The 17,629-nt window shown below is 42.2% G+C and overlaps 1 protein-coding gene across 1 annotated transcript; it reads right to left on the bottom strand.

Annotated features, from left to right (window-relative positions):
• Positions 1 to 3,630: 3,630 nt before the first annotated feature.
• gpr146 (G protein-coupled receptor 146) lies at positions 3,631 to 17,196 on the bottom strand. The gene is made up of 2 exons (XM_080723927.1): positions 16,936 to 17,196; positions 3,631 to 6,637 (listed from the first exon to the last, which is right to left on the bottom strand). The coding sequence occupies exon 2, from the start codon at positions 6,584 to 6,586 to the stop codon at positions 5,576 to 5,578; it is 1,011 nt and encodes a 336-aa protein (XP_080580053.1). The 5' UTR covers positions 6,587 to 6,637; positions 16,936 to 17,196; the 3' UTR covers positions 3,631 to 5,575.
• Between the last annotated feature and the right edge of the window lie 433 nt (positions 17,197 to 17,629).

Genomic DNA, 17,629 nt, shown 5'->3' with positions numbered 1-17,629 from the left:
CGAAAATCCCAGGAGGAGATAGATTTTTACTGTTTTTCATATAATTCCGAATTGTGGGAGACCTAAAGGTCAGAGGTCAAAAGTTAGAGGGTAAAAGTTGTTCGGCATGAGGAGACGCATAAGTGTATACAGGTTTCATGGCTGTACGTATAACAGAGCATGAGCTATACCTGTTCAAAGATCGCACTTTCGAAGGCTTCCTACAGCGCCACCATTTGGCCGATTGCTATAAAAAATAATAGCACACTTCGCCACTGTAAACTGAACACATTGATGTTTTTATTTTCATTTTCTCACTAAGTATGTAGGAGTAGAAAGGAACCGAAGTTTTGAGGAGAACTTGATATAGTATGCCTGCCTGATAGATAAATAATGACAATATCTAAAGTGTGCTCGCCTTATAGGCGAGCCCACAATGATCACAGAGGATTTTACAGTGTAAATTGGGGTACAAGAGATGATTTTATCAAGTGGGGATCCGTCAAAAAAGTTGAAAAATTTGTATTTATGTACAGATGTGGTTCAATCCTATCCCAATAATCTAAATCAGTTATGAACTCCATTATGTTTAACCATGCAAGGATTTGGCGAAAATAGACAAACATTCTGACAAAGTAGCAGATCTACAACCTCACAAAGATTAAATGAGGCATCAAGACCCCTGGGTGATCCCAGTCAATGAAGTATATAGTTTAAGGATAAATGTGAATAATAGTTGTACCAATACGGCTTCCTAAAAATACTAGTCCTCGTAGAGATCAGGTGTTAAAGAAAAAAAAATCCTGTGAGATCTAGTCAACAATATTATGCAAACATGAGAACATTCAAAAGTCAAGTGACCTTTTCTGATATTATAAAAAAATATATAATTAATTCCATTAATTGTGCATTCTACCAACAGAAAACTGCATGACACTGAAAACACATTCAGTGAGACAAGAGGTGGCAGGAACCCTTTGTTAGTTTATTGTTTAATCAGTCTTTGACTCGAGTGACAGTAGAGATTACTTAAACAGTATCTAAATATAGATTTCAGAAAATAATACTGTATTGTTTTAAAGAGGCAAGGTCTTCTTGTAAATCTCTAGGATACAATATATACACATTATTTTGTATTATACATATACAGTTGTATATACAATCACGAAAGCATCACATCTGCAAGTGGATTCATATGGACCTTTGAGGTTCGTTCTGGTGTTTATAGTTAAAATGAAACTGAATACATTCGACATGAGTGAATCTGAGGGTGGTTTTCTTTTTTTTTCTACACTTGGTCCGTTTCAGCCGCTTATAAGTGAACTCTGCGATTAGTCAGCATATTTCCGCACATGTGTGAACACTCCAAATGATTTAAGAGCCCTCTGATGCAGACCCAACTCAGACTTCTGTTGGGACGAGGACTGATTGAGTTTTCTTTTCTTAGACTTTTTTCCCTTTTGGGGAAAGGGGAGCACTAGGAGGAGTTGGTGACGAAATTAACAACCCATTTAGGCCTAGAATTATTGAAAAATTAGTGAAAAATAGCAGATATACAAGCTCACAGCGCTGTAGATCTGCCATTTTTGAAAAAGTCGTGAAAATGTGAGCAAATCTTTGAATATTATGTATTTTCAAAACTCAAATTTAGCTTCTGGGTGGTCCCTGGAACTAAATATTTTGAGATGGGGGTCCGTGGTCAAATACATATAATTTTGGGGGTCCTTCACATGAAAACGTTTGAGAACCACTAACATGGTAGTCTCTCGAGAACAGACTAACTAAGCTCCAGTTAAGTGAAAAGGACCTTTTCTTTGACGATGGCTAGCCAGATTGCTGACACAGAAACATGGGTTTTTCAAAAAAACCTTAGAAGGATTCAAAAGACACTTATAGAATCGGGTCAAAATTCGAATTTTCATGATTTTTCAAAAATAGCAGATCTACAAGCTCGCGGCGCTGCACTCGGTGCCGCGCTGTGAGCTTGTATATCTGCTATTTTTCAATAGTTAAAGCATAAAACAATGATACACAATAATGTGTACCCGTTCTGAATGGGTAATGTAGCTCAAATGACTCCCATCAGTGGTATCATAGGTTTAGATTCAAATGACTTCTCACTGGGCCATCAACTACTGTTTGCCTTTTAATACCAAATGAACAGCAGATGTTCAGACTTTGATCAGTGTTCAAATAATCATTAACTTTGTGATGACACTGTTGATCTTTGAAATTAGAAAATGAGAGCTCTTGGTGTGTATCCTTCTTGCATAAACGCCCTGGCACCGCTTAAAACAAAAAGCTTATTTCACACTACCTGGTGTATAATTACACTGCCAGTTGGCATGGGGGAGCTTGTCATTAAAATGTAAATGCCAGGTACATTTTTTATACCTTAATCATAGACATCCAGGAAAGAACACTCTCTTGTGTATTTCAGATCATTGATGCATCTAAATCCAAATAAAATCTGTTTAGTTTTTGTCTTTTTAGCTTGAATATGAATATATGAGTTATTTTTATGGTGAATGATGGCCACACATTGAAGATAATGGCAGTTCAACAAAAGTGGAAACGTTTCTGTGCATTTTAAATGGTTGGTGGTTGTATGCGAGTGACGTGTGATTCCCCTCAAGTGCATGCCTTAACATCCTTGGCCAGATCTCCCTTGAAAAAGGCATTCTAATCTCAAGGTGACTTCCCGGTTAAATGGGGGGGGGGGGGGGGGGGTACACAAGATAAATCCATTTGCATGTTGATGGCTGAAATGGTCCTTTAAATGTATTAAAAATGCATCCATCATTATTACCTAACGATGCAAAGAGAACATTATGTTCCGATTTAGTTTTTCTTTTTTGCCAGACCCATGAAATGGGTAGGCCTACATAAGCAAATGTCGGTCTGTCCGGGTTTTCTATATAAAGGGTATATATGATGATGACATGATGATGACATGCCTACAAAAGGCATGATGTCATAAATGATGATGACAGACAGGGGGTTGGCAGAACCGGGGTCTGGCACAACCAGGTTGACCTGGTTTTTATCATAATCGTAATGTGAATTAATCATTCACTGATAAGCTATTTCCCCATGGGATAGGAGATTCAGCCATTCTGAAGTGCAGATAGCCTGTATATAGATCTGAGCAGCACTAAAAAGAGACACACGGCTTGCAGGTGCTTGGCAGGCAAGCCTTTCATGCTTTCATGAAGGAGGGTTTTCAAAGCGCCTCATCGGGGCTGTCCAGATAGCCCCGATAGTTAGTAGTTTTGAATACTTAAGCAATGTGTAAAGCAAATACTCCAGTACTTTAACGCAAGTACACATTTGAGTGAGCAACATTCACCTGTAAGTCGAGTGATATTTGACGTCTATACTTTGACGCAAGCACTGGGATCGAGTACTTGATGAGAATGCATACAGTACATACGGTGCCACCTCAACTAAAGCGGTGGTTCTCAACCTTTTCAGGCCGCGACCCCCAAAATAAACATATTTTAACTGGTGACCCCCCCCCCCACCCTGACGAGCACTAAGAGTTAAGGCATTACATTTTGTATAACATGGTTCTATTGTGAAAATAGCCGATCTACATGCTCAACGCGAGGCGTTGTGAGCATGTAGATCGGCTATTTTCACAATCTCTGCCTCTAATATTTAACAATTTGGCCAATGTTTAATTTGTCATTTTAGAGGTATTAAAACGTCCTTAAATTATCACTTTAGAAATATGTAGACAGTCTAGACACCCTCTATACACTTAAAACTTTATGTTGGTTTGTTTACTGTTGAGTGAGAAACCAATGACATTAAGTTAATCATCTGGGGACCCCCCCAATATAATTTAGGGACCCCCCTGGGGGTCCCGACCCACATGTTGAGAACCTCTGCGCTAAAGCCCTCCGTTTTATACCACGTGCACGTCTTCACTCACACTGTATGGCCTTCGCTGACCATAACGCCAGGCCTCGGCAAGAAACATAAATATAGCTTAACAAATTACATACTTGGCAAAAGGCAACTGTGCTCTCAACACAAACTGATTATGTTGTGGTTTAGCATGTTATGTGATTTCACCGGAGGTCACCAAAAACAGAAGAGGTAAGCTGGTTATGTCTGAACCCTGAATACATGCTTTTTATGATCCCAATTATACAATGCAGTGTAATTCCAAAAGGTGTGTGAAATTACGCAATTTTGCTTTAACTATTACAATTTAGAGGGCTAAACACAGAGTATCGTCTATGTGCTGTAGTGAGCGGATCTGGATAGGGTACCTGGAGCCTCAGTTATACTTAGTTGCGTGCCGGTCACGCCGGTCGGGAGCAGATCTACAAGCTCACCATGCGTCGCGAATGTGACTCATGGTGAGCTTGTATATCTGCTATTTACACCTTGCAACACCAAGCATCCAAGTATAAATCAGTCTTAAGAAACAAAGTTTAAGGCCGGATCAGATCTAAAGATTTGCAGTGCTCAAGAAGGAAGGAAACTAGCAACTTCTTTACGTAAGAAATTCTAAGAACAGTTCAGGAGAGACATACACAGTGACAAGCAAAGACATAATAGTTTCTATATGGCAAGTTTACTGGTATAGCCTGCTTCCTTATGGGTTCTAATGAAATTTATCTCTGCAACATTTTAAAAACGTTTAATCTCAGGTGCATAGGATGAAGTGAATACGTCTCATGAAACAAATACTCATCCTGTTTCAATAATATGGGTAGTTGAAATAAGTTTGAAAATACTATTTCATGTGTGGGGAAACAAATATGCCAATAACACTGCCTTTGGAGTGAACATAATCCTGTTGGTCATTCTGGTGGCACGGGTTCATCTGCTGTATGTAAGTAAGAAGAATGAAGCTCTTTTGCTCCAAAATGAATAATTCTAGTGAGCTAGTGCTTCAGTGGTGAGATTCACACACTGAAAAAATAACGACAGCACTTAGTGGTTTTTTTCACTTGGTTTGTCATCTCACCGCAGAACTGGCCAAACCAGATCAAGTCATGAAAGGTGATTCCACAGTTTTTAGCTACGTTAGCTATTCACCCAGTCCAGAGCAGCACGGGGGCCCAGCAGCTTACTGGCTCTACGAGGGCTGAGATAAGTGGCCTAAAGTTGGGAGGTGGGGATGGGACGATATGCGATATTATCGTTTATCCTGATCCACGATAATCTCATCGTGGAGATTTAATTTATCGTGATATCGTCCTCCGTCATGCACTGGGATCAATTCTCCTTTTATTTGCCCGAGCTGCATATCCGGTACCACTTATACCCTCTATAATTGGTAAAAGGTACGTAGTAATAATACGTACTTGATAGTTCTTTTTTCACTCTCTATCAAATGTCTTTGCCAAAAAATAGCCGATCTACAAGCACACTGCGACGCATTGTGAGCTTGTAGATCTGCTATGTTTTGGCAAATGTCCACCCCAGGATAATGGATTTCGATCATCGCGATAATATCGTAAATCGCGATTTCTTTTGTCACAATAATCGTGGTATGACATTTTCATATCGTCCCATCCCCAGTTGGGAGGCGAGGCAGGGGGTTCTGGTGGATCTCCTGAGGAGGGGGTTGACCCTCTCACGTCACCACCTGTTGCACTGTGGAGCGTTGGTGGGGACAGGACTGCTCTGTGCCGCAGTGCAGCCTCCTTAGCAGCCGCTGGAGCTTGTGGGAGAAGTTCTTGTTCATCTGTCTGTACATGAGCGGCATGGCGAAGCTGCTGGACAGCGCCAGCAGCTCCGACACGCACCTCAGGAAATAGTACGTGGTGTAGCGGTGTCTGTTGCCGCCGTGGCTGCCCGGCGCGCCCATCACCGTGTGCACCAGCAGCGTCACGTAGTACGGCGTCCACAGCGCGAACTGCACACAGACGGAGGCCAGCAGCAGCCGGTGGATGGACGGGTCCAGGCGGGCCGAGTCCTGGTCCAGCGGCGTGGACTCCTTGCGGATGCGCAGGATGAGCACGAAGGCGTAGAGCACGGCCACCGCCGGCACCACGTAGCCGATGAACATCATGATGGCGTCCGCCGCCTCCTTGTTCTGCATCTTGGAGCACTCGATGATCTTGGTGGAGACGTGGTTGCACACGTAGAAGAGCAGCGAGGAGAAGCTAGTGAGCACGGCACCGCCCCAGATGAAGCCGCACACGTGCTTGGTGTTGTACACGCTGGACATGTAGGTGCGCGGCAGCGCGCGCTCTATGTAGTAGTCCAGGCTGAGCAGCGTGGTGGAGTACATGATGACCAGCGACGACACGTTGAACAGGATGAGCAGCGTGATGTACACCTCGTTGTTGTAGTCCCACAGCGGCCAGCGCGTGAAGCCCGGCCCCAGCAGCTCCACGGGCGCCACCAGGTTGAGCACCAGGCCGGCGATGGCCATGTTGACGAAGTAGACGTCGGGCATGGTCATGGACACCTTGTTGGACAGGTTGACCACCACCAGCAGCGCGTTGTAGCACAGCCCCACGGGGAAGCACACCATGAGGTAGACCAGGGAGAACACGGACAGGATGAGGCCAAAGTCCTGGCAGAGGCGGTGGTCGGCGCCGGCGTCTGTCGTCTCATTGTGAACCATGCAGCTCCACATCGCTGGCGCTGCTCCTCCTCCTCCTCCGAACAGAGACGCTCACTGGGTGGACTGCAGACACAGGAAAAGCACGAGGAAGGCATTAGTTAAACCCATTTAGACATGAAAGTGTTTCTCAAACTTTTACATTTCAAGGTCTCCCCTTAACTCTGACAGTGTACAAATGGAACCAAATGGACCCGTTAGGGTTCAGTTGGTTCCATTTGTATGCTGTTAGAGTTACAGACTTGTATGGGTCAACTATAGACACCCATAAAAGAACCCACAAAGTCCCTGGAATCCACTTTGAGAACCACTGTTCTAAATCCTAACAGTTTTCTCTTTCTCTGTCAGTGGTTCTCAAACTCTTTCATGTCAAGGACTCCCTAGAATTATATGTATTTGACCACGGATCCCCCCATCCGAAAATATTTAGTTCCAGGGACCAAGAGAAAGAAGGATTTGCGTTACAAATGTCTGCTTTAAAAGATATATACATTCAAAGATTTTCACTCACGATTTTTCAAAAATAGCAGATCTACTTGGCGCCGCGCTGTGAGCTTGTATATCTGCTATTTTTTAATAGCTAAAGCATGAAATAATGGTTAAAGTGGTGACACAGATATGCGGTCTAAATGGCTTAAAGGAACCTTGGCTAGCCACGTTAGATCAAACCTGATTAGAGAAAGAAATGGGGGGTGATGAAAACCCCGTAGCACTGCGTAGCAGGTACCCAGCGTCAACCTTTACTGTCCGCTGTCGTTAGGCTTAGTGGAATTAACGACAAACAACAGTGAACAGCCGGGTGATTTTTTCTTTAGTCGACCGAATTGAAGTTTCTTTCTTTTTTCTTTCAAACACGGGCATCTGGTATCTGGCAAGTGTTGTGCACTGTGGGAAGAGGAACAGGCGAGCCCTCTTTTTAACACAAACAGCCCCAGACACGGCACGGCTATTATGCCTTGGAGTAACACTGTTAATTTCACTTCACTGCATTTGACTGGCTGATTCAGAATTCCTCACAATATGTTTCATTTGCTGGTTTGGACTCACCACAGAGAGAAAGAAGCCCTCGCTGCACTTTCAGCCAAGGTTCAGGGGCACACTAGGCTACACAGTAAAAATCCTCAGCCTTAATGTATTCATTTGTAACTCTTGAGAGTGAATAAAAGAAATGGACTCGTAACGTACTGTTCCATTTGGTATCATTTTTTACACTCGCAGAGTTGAATTAACTGAGGATTTTACTGTGTGGAAGTCTGTGGAAGAACTGAGGCCCTTATTCTTGTCGAAGAATACAAAAACTGCATTTGTTTGACACCTCAGCAAACCTCTCTCTCTCTCTCTCTCTCTTTCTCCCTCTCTCTCTCTCTTGTCACATGCAGGGGCCTGCTGCCTGTGGAGAGTTGCCCTTTTTGCCTTTCAAATGATCAGGCGACCAGATAAAGAACTCCTCCTTTTACTGGGCTGCCTTCTCTTTTACAAGCTGCTTTGTCTCCACTGATGTGACCAAAGCAAGTGCACCCTCTCTCTGTTCCAAGAGGACCAGAGTTGGCGTTTCATGGTGATGGGTGGATTTATTGGGAGTGAAATGTGATGCAGGCGCTGGAAAAAGGGTCAGCGTGGCCTGACTGTGAGGTTGGAGTTCAGGCTAAGGTCAAAGAGAACAGCTATGCACACAGTCACACACACACACACACACACACACACACACACACACACACACACACACACACACACACACACACACGTGGGGAGTGGGCGATAGGCAACGAAGTCTGCTGAGGCTGCTAATTAAAAACACTTATGTAACCCCCCCCCCCCCCCCCCCCCCCCCCCACACTCAACCTCCCGCACTGGAACACACTCAACACGGATTATAGATATGAAATAATAATAAATAATGAAGTATAATGCATTAATTTAGTCATTAAAAGTGAAAGCATGAGCAGCACATGAACAGGCTTTGATGTGAATTCAATTTTGTGAGTAAGACTAGAGAGACAATGCAAATGACTTAAAAAAAAAAAGACAATAAAGTCTGCTTTATCCACTGTCAATTGGTGCTTGTGTGGTTCCATGAATAAAAAAGTAGTTATCACTATTCACTTAAAGGAGCTATAGTCAACTTTTTCATTGTAGGTGACTAGGTGTACATCCTAGTCTACAGACTAGGATGTAAACAAAGTACGGGGCCCTGTAAATGTAAACAAAGGGCCAAAATGATTATTTTATCATTATTTTACGCTTTTTGTGGTCATTTTTTAATTGAAACACATATATGAAGCTTATTTTTTTATAAAATATTTTCGAAACATATTTTTATTTTAGCATCCGTTTTTCAAGAAAAAGTTGACTATAGCTCCTTTAAGTAACTAAGTAACTATCAAAGAATATAAATAAATGCTAACTTATAACAAGACAATTTCCCCAGAAATATTGAAGTGCGCACAGTGGTCGGGAGGTTTTGTTTGCAGGATGAGGAGAGATGCCAGTAAAAGAGGAACATTCTTCCGTTCACTTACATAACACCACTACAGAGGGCCTGTTTTGGCCTCGAGACACATGCGCGCGTACACACACACACACACACACACACACACACACACACACACACACACACACACACACACACACACACACACACACACACACACACACACACACACACACACACACACACACACACACACACACACACACACACACACACACACCACACACACGTGCACACGCCTGGCCCCTCCCCTCTACCTCTGTGTGAGACTACAGTAGAGGGGAGAGAGAGTCTAGAGTTACTCTGTACAACAACCTGGCAGTTCTCCCTTCATCAGAACAGGAAGACTGGGTCAACCACTTGTAAACATGCCAGACTATGACCACCAGATGGATGATTCATTTCTGGAGAACGGAGCGGTGACTCGTTTCTTGTGCTGGGGACATAATAATGCAAAAGACGTCTAGTTTTGTTATGCCCTTAGAACAACTGCAGATCTACAAGCATGTAGATCGGCCATTTTCACTATTTTGTTTTTAAATAATCGTTCGTTAATCGCAATCGAAGCGAAAGTTTCAAATGACTGTCATGTTGATTATGAGTCCTTTCGCCTAGTCCTGCTACCGCACACTCCCCAGAAATGCCCTCTCCAACCTTTGCATGCAGTGTGCCAAATACAATATCCTGCTTTGTGATGTTATTAGCCTTATCTCTTAGAACATGAATAAAATGCATCAAACAAGACCACTGTACATGGATTTCGACTGTATTTTTTCACCAAGAAAACTGCAGTGATAACCTACATACAGTACATACTATACTTACACTTTATCAGAATTCCATAAAGCGCACTAAAAGTACACTTAAGTTGAAAGACATTACCATAGTGATATGGTACGTTTGTTTGATTTCTGCGTTGGGCCATTGCAAAAATAACCGATACATAAGCTCAGCTTGTACATCTGCTATTGTTTAACATTTTTGAAGAATCTTTAAAGTGTGAACCACTGGTTTAGAAGGCATTTGTAGAATGGGACCCAGGTCTTAATGGGTTAATAATCTAGCTGGGTATGAGGCAATCGTTTCCACAATTATCCATAATCACATAAATACAACTATTTGAGGTATCATATTTTTATACTCGGCGGTGATGGTGATCGTTTATACTCACTTTCGAGAAAAGAGCATGGCTGTAAGAATAACAACCAACTGATCTTAAGAAAAAAGGTGGCCAACTTGCTGTCTGGCTAAATTATGTTTGATGAAACACAGTAACCTGTTACTTATTGAGTCATAAGGCACATCTAGAACAGCTAGTATGTGTCTAATTAAATAGATAGGCTGATTTCTGAACAAGTCAGCCCCTAGAGGTGTGCAGAGTTGAGCCATGTTACTCCTGGGTCCTTCTCTTTAGGGGGACTCCCTCTTTCGTTGGGTGTGTCCCCCAGGCTGCGCACAAACCCTAACCTCAACCTCAACCTCACAAACACTATGTCTAACCCTAACCTCACATAAATGATGCCCCATGTGTGGGGTTTGCATGTTCTCCCCGGGTCCCTTAGGGCAGTGGTTCTCAACCTTTTCAGGACGCGACCCCCAAAATAATCATATTTTAACTGATGAGCACTAAGAGTTAATTTGAGGCGTTACATAACACGGTTCTATAGTGAAAATCGCAGATCTACATGCTCACAACGCCTCGCAATGGCTATTTTCAAAATTTCTGCCTCTAATATTTGACAATTTGGCCAATGTTTAATTTGTCATTTTAGAGGTCTTAAAAAGTCCTTAAATTGTCACTTTGGAAATGTGCAGATACCCTCTATACATTTATGTTGGTTTGTTTACTGTTGAGAGAGAAAACAATGTTGCACATTAAGGTAATCATCTGGGGACCCCCCAAAATAATTTGGGGACCCCCCTGGGGGTCCCGACCCACAGGTTGAGAACCACTGCCTTAGGCTAAGGTACCCTCACAAAAACAAGCAGTAAACCTGGTCTCTATACTGCCTCCCCCTGGTCAGCCAGAGTGCCTGATGGAGGTGAAAGGAACTGTTTGGAAAAAAATAATATATTATGCCTAAACCTAACCTCAAAATCACTTCAACCTGGGTGAAACACCGGGAACAGTCTCCCTTTTCTTGAGCCGTGTTTGGCAGTGTTTTGGCGCTTTCTCCGCCCCCTGGTGGACAGTTTTAGACAGAGTGACAGGCACATTGTATATACTGACAAACAGCCTCATTCCAATAGTTCCACGCTTGCTTTGCACGGCTCAACTAATGAACAATGCAACCCCATGAACCCTCCGTGCGGGACTATTGTTATAAGAGGGCGACACCAGGACAACGACTCTGTTTAGTTCCTCGGTAAACACTGCACAGGCCGCGATATTAGATGTGGCTCGTCTGAACTTTTCACACCAACTCATGTCAAAGACGGTTAGTTGAATATTCCCAGAAGGTGAGGTATTGCTCCAAGCACGTCTCTCTCTCTCCTCCACAGACGCAATGTTGTGAGAGTGACGCACATGTGCTCTGCGCTTCAGCGCTTCGGAGCCAGCCCTGAACGTTCTGATGGGAGTTGTGTGACATAGCGGCATACCCGGCCCACGCCCCTCATATATCCTTACTGGAATTTACAGCCACTTCTCAGAATGCACTGAGAAGTGATGTCACATGAGTCTCCACACGCGTCTATGACAGAGCGTAGTAGTAGTAGTAGTAGAGAAGCAAGAGGTAGGAAAAGTGGGGGGAAAAAGAACATTACATGACTCAGGATTTTTGAATGCTGTGAATGTGTGCAACTGTGTCAACCTTGAGAATATGTGACACAATCTTGTTTGTGGGCAAGGGAATGTTGAAATCAAATGTGTGTAAACTGTGTACCGGTAATTGATCTTTACTTAACAAAAGCTATGGTGGTTGCAGAATAGTTTGTATTGTATCCACGTGAACTCTAGCTGGGCATTCCGGGCATGTCATCATAATGGGCGAACATTTGGCAGATCTGCAAGCTGACAAATAATGAGTCACGATGCGAAGAGCTTGTAGATCTGCCGAATGTTTGCCTATTACGATGAGATGTCCAGAACAAGGGCGTATGGGTTCATCGTTTCAGGAGGGGACCACGTACAGAATGAACCAGGGAGACCCTGGGAGACCCACAGGTCAGGTATAATAGGGTTTAAGTGGTTGAAGTTGCTTTAAACTATCTGGATTCTGGATGGTAGACAGTGTTACTCAGGAACAGTAAAAGTATAATTATATAGCTTATTACTTGGTAACAAGAGTTGACTAGTTACATTACAAGCTATAGTATACTAATACTACGTTTGTATTACTATATTACATTTTGTCTTATCTTTTTGACCAGCAGACCTACCCTGACCTGCACGTTGTACGTGCTGCATCATAATTCTGCACAAGGCGCATGTTTAAACAGAACAGATCTAAAAGCTAACGTCTGAGGCCGACATAGAGAGATAGCAACATGCTGATAGCTTGTAGATGTGTTCTTCTTTCACATGATGTGACAACCCTACTATGGCACTTGACTGGGCTCCTCTATGCAGCTGGTGGACGCATGCATGTGAATGCACACACGCACGCAGCTCATAAGACAAGCGATGCAAAGAAGAGAAAGTGCATATCTTAAGTCAAAAACTAAACGTGTCCATTGTAACACAGTAATGCAGGTTCGCTTGGATCAATAACTGTAATATTATTACTGCTTTGGTAATTGTAATAAGTTACGCTATTACTGTGTAATAATAATGAAAAGGTAATTGTATAATGAAATAAAAGTTATAGTAATATATTACTAGTATCGCCCAATGCCCGCTAGATGTGTAGCCATGTTTTACTGTAGTTTGTACTTCCCTACAATGACCCCTCTCTGTCTGGAGAAGGAGACTATGGACATGTGGACTGGATTGTGGCTTTAAAACTAATCAGAGAGAGAGAGAGCAATTACATTTCCTCATCTCATTTCCTCATCTCTTCAATTATACTTTACAAGTGATGCTCTAACCTGTTATTTTATACTTGAAGCCACTTAAGTCTACTGTTAAAGTTTGTCAGCTAGATCTAAGGCGCCACAGCTTCCACTGAATTTAATTTCCTAAGCCCATGGTCAGAGGACTCATAATGAGTTACAGCCAAGCGTACTGTCCACCGTATCCAGTACGTTCTGAAAGTACAATGACCACTGGGATGAGCGGCAGAAGACTAGGGATGGGACGATTCGCGGTATTATCGTTTATCGTGATAAAAAAACCATTCACGATAATCGTATCGCAGAGATTTAATGTATCGTGATATCATCCTCTGTCATGCACTGGGATCAATTCACCTTTTATTTGCCGAGCTGCATATCCGGTACCACTTAAACCCTCTATAATTGGTAAAAGGTAAATATACGTACTTGATACAGTCTTTTTTCCCCCTCTCTATCGAATGTCTTTGCCAAAAATAGCCGATCTACAAGCTTTGCGATGCGTTGTGAGCTTGTAGATCTGCTATTTTTTGGCAAATGTTCAGCCCCAGGATAATGGATTTTGATTATCGCGATAATATCGTAAATCACGATTTATTTTCTCACAATAATCGTGATATGACATTTTCATATCGTCCCATCCCTACAGAAGACATCATTAAAAAGACCTCTTTAAACTAGCCATGCATTATATTTATAGGATTATCTATATGGATAAAAACATGCATTTACAAAGCCCACAACCCTTCTGAAACCCTTCTGATACTGAAACTGTCGCACACAGCGACAGTTTCAGTATCATTTTCATTTTGTGTTTTCATTCTCTGAACATGATAAGAAGCCTGCAGCAATCAGTTGCAGTATTATTTTCATTTTGTGTTTTCATTCTCCGAAAATTACGAGAAGGTTGCATAACTCTTGTTTGAGAGCCAGAGAAATGACTGGCCACTGGCAACCACGGGGAAACTGAAGACAGACAATTTGGATGGTTTAGCAGGAGCACTGGATAGCAGCATTTAGGCATATTTCATCATGTTATCCAGTAGAGCAGCGGAGGTACTGCAGGGGGTACTCAGGAAATGCCCCCCAAAAAGAAAAATATAAGTATAAATCATGATAATATTATTCATAGTTAAATAATTAACTAAAATTAAATTAGATGGAGAAAAGGCTACTGGGAGGTGTTTGGATGATTGAATGTAAGTTATTGACATGAAAAGTGCCGAAAATAAATCTCTTCAGGAGGCACCGTCTCACTCCCTTTCTTATATGTGATGTTATATTCTTGAAAAGGGGGGTTATCATAGCATCATATACCACTAGTTATGGTTTTAATTGCAGTTTTATAAGGAAAAAGTTGTTGTCGGGTGAAGGGGGTACTTGGATTCACAAATCAGGGAAAGGGGGTACTCAAGCCAAAAAAGATTGAGAAACACTGCAGTAGAGGTACACCTTATAGCAAACTTTGAAATTTGAAGGTCTCCCCTTAACTTTGACAGTGTACAAATGTAACCAAATGGACCCTAAAGGGTCCATTTGGTTCCATTTGTACACTGTCAAAGTTACATACTTGTAAGGGCCCCATAAAGGAACCTATAGAGTCCCTGAAATCTACTTTGAGAACCACTGCCTTATAGTGCACTCAGATTTATTTTGGAATAAATTGCAATTTGTTTTCTTGGCATGGGCCTATATATTGAGCAGTATAATAAAATAAATGCCTGCACACAGTCACTGACAAAAGGTTGACGCTCTTTGGATGCAAAAACAGATGATTCAGACAAAAAACATGAATCATCAGCACTATTTCTTTGACATGTTTTTTTGGATGGGGGCGTGGCTAACACAATGCAATGCCTTGCTACCAACTATCTTCCCTGACTTTCCTGTAGGCCTTCAGGAAAGAAGAAAATACAGTGGAGTTCAATGGTCAGCACAAAGCAGGCTTACAGTCATTAAGCCACACACACGCACGCACGCACACACACACACACACAAACAGCCTATGTCCCCTGAGGTCACGTGGATGAAGTTAACTACAGTATGTAAAACCTCAAGGGGTAGACCGGTGGTTCTTAAAGTAGGGTCTGAGGGTCCTTGGGGACCTCAGCGAAATGCGTTAATATAGCATCAAAACCAGTTTTAACCACGCCCCTATCGACTATATGAAAACAACCAATCTACAAGCGCATGAAGCGTCGACGCATTGTGAACTTGTAGATCACCCATTTGTATTTTAAGATATTTTAAACATCTTGAACATTTGCCCAGAATCTGGAATGACTTTGAAACATTTTCACAACACAAATCTTGTATGGGGTTCTCTGGCGCACATATTTGCAGGTGGGGGTCCGTGGCCGAATTCATGTTTATTTGGGGGTCCTTGACATGAAAACGTTTGAGAAGCACTGAGGTAGGCGATTGGGTGAGTGTGGGAGCAGCCTCATCAAATCCATCCATTAATTCAACACAATGACTCATGTGATGTGACAGTGTCAGGTGGACACGATGGCATGATTGGCATCACTAGCCCCTGGTCTCTATTAGGGATGGGACCATAATCGTTATTATCGTTTATCGTGATAGAAAACACTCACAATAATCGTATCGTGGAGATTGAAATTTGTGAATATGATCCTCCATCATTCACCTTTTATTTTCCGAGCTGCATGTTCACCTTTTATTTGCCGAGCTGCATATCTGGTACCACTTAAACCCTCTATATTGAGAAAACGGACCTGGAAATAACGTACTTGATACAGTATTATATTATTTTTTCGCTCTATACCAAATCTCTTTGCCAAAACATTTTAGTCTAAAATTGATTCATGCATGCACTCTAAGTTTGATTGGTGCTTGTTTCTTGAACGCATTCAAAACAAAACAAAAAAAAGCTAAAAATAAGAAAAAAATTCTACATTGGTACCCAGGGAATTCATCCAGAGAATGGTGCATGCTTTATCAACATGTCGTAGACTAGGCTATTATTATTTATCCAAAGGACAGCCTCTGACTCAGACAACCTTAACATGCTGAAACTTTTGTTGCTGTTTTCTATGCTTATCTGCCTCATATTTTATAAAATGTGATTGTGACCAAGCAAGGAAAACTTGTATGTGTGAAATATTCACAACAAGAAGTATTGATCAAAATGTAAACAACAGAGTAATATATTTAAAAAGCGAATCTATGAATGCAGTGCCTCCGCATCACATCACTAGCATATATGACATTGGTTCTCAAAGTGGGGTCCGGGAGGGGTCCTTGAGGGAGTTCCAGGGGGTCCCCACTCCCCAGCTAGGAACCAAATGGACCCTTATTGGGTATGTAACTCAAGAGAGTGTACAAACTCTTCTCATTTGTACACTCTCAGGTTTAAATTAAAATTAATTTTACAATATATAATTGGGGTCTCGGGGCCATCAAATGGGGGTCCGTAGGCTAGCCTAATAATGCATGTCAAACTGGGGGTCCTTGAAATTAAGATGGCTGAGAATCACTGCTAGAGCCCTACGAATATTCTCTTATATGGGGGTCCCTGGCATATATTTTCAAATGGGGGTCCGCGGGCAAGTAGTAAGTGTCAATTTGGGGGTCCTTGGCAAGACAAAGTTTCAGAAGCACTAGGATACATGACACAGAGACCAGAGGATGGATAGCTGTCAGGAGTTTACTATCATTCTAACATTTGACAAGTCTTTACTGCATGCATGCATGGTACCCAGCCAGCCGCTCCGCAGATCATTTAGGAGCCGAAGGAGCGAATTTCAACCTTTCCCAAAACTTAGGTTGTAAAAAACAACAACAATGCAATCTTATCTAGAAAGACAAGACATAAAGAGAGATAAGAAAACACGAGAGAGAAGGAAAAAAAACTCACCCGAAAAGTAAAGGTTTGGCAAGGGGGCGACAGTAGATCTACGGAGGCATCGGGTTTTGATGTATTTCCACTGACATTTCTCTGTTGTTGTTGCATTTGGAGTTACTCTCGAACTATTACAGGCGCCACAGCTTCGCTTCAGTGGCAACGAACGAGCAAAGAGCAGAAGAAAAGCAGCAAAAAGTGTTTGATAGTGTTGTTAAACAGAGAGAGAGAGAGAGAGAGACAGGCTTCATCCACTATCTCTGTCTGCTTCTCTCTCGGCACGACGCTTGTTCTGGAAAAGGGGGGACGGCTTTGACGACTTACTACAACCCTACACTACAGTGTGTGAGTGAGTGGTGTGTACACACGTGACCCTCCCCCAGAGCTGGAAAAAGTACTCAAATGTGACTGTCTTATACTCAAGTAAAAAGTATCAATACTGCAATTTAGAAGTAGGCTATGGCTACTCCGTTACATGTAGAAGTGTGGAATTCAGAATCTACTTGAGTACATAGTACAAAAGTATTGGCATCAAAATGTACTTAAAGTAATGACTTGTAAAAGTGAAGTGAAGTGGTTAATGTATGTTTTGTAATAATAGTACTAATAGTCGATGTAGGGGAGTAGAAGTAAAAGTATTGGAAATTGCTCAAATCAAGTACAAATACCTCAAAATTGTACCAAGTACAGTACTCAAGTAAATGTACTT

This window comes from Nannobrachium achirus (assembly GCF_963921795.1).
Source record: "Nannobrachium achirus genome assembly, chromosome: 4".
NCBI classification, from domain to species: Eukaryota; Metazoa; Chordata; class Actinopteri; order Myctophiformes; family Myctophidae; genus Nannobrachium; species Nannobrachium achirus.
The sequence above is the reverse complement of the archived record's forward strand: the minus strand, read 5'-3'. Positions and strand labels throughout refer to the sequence as shown.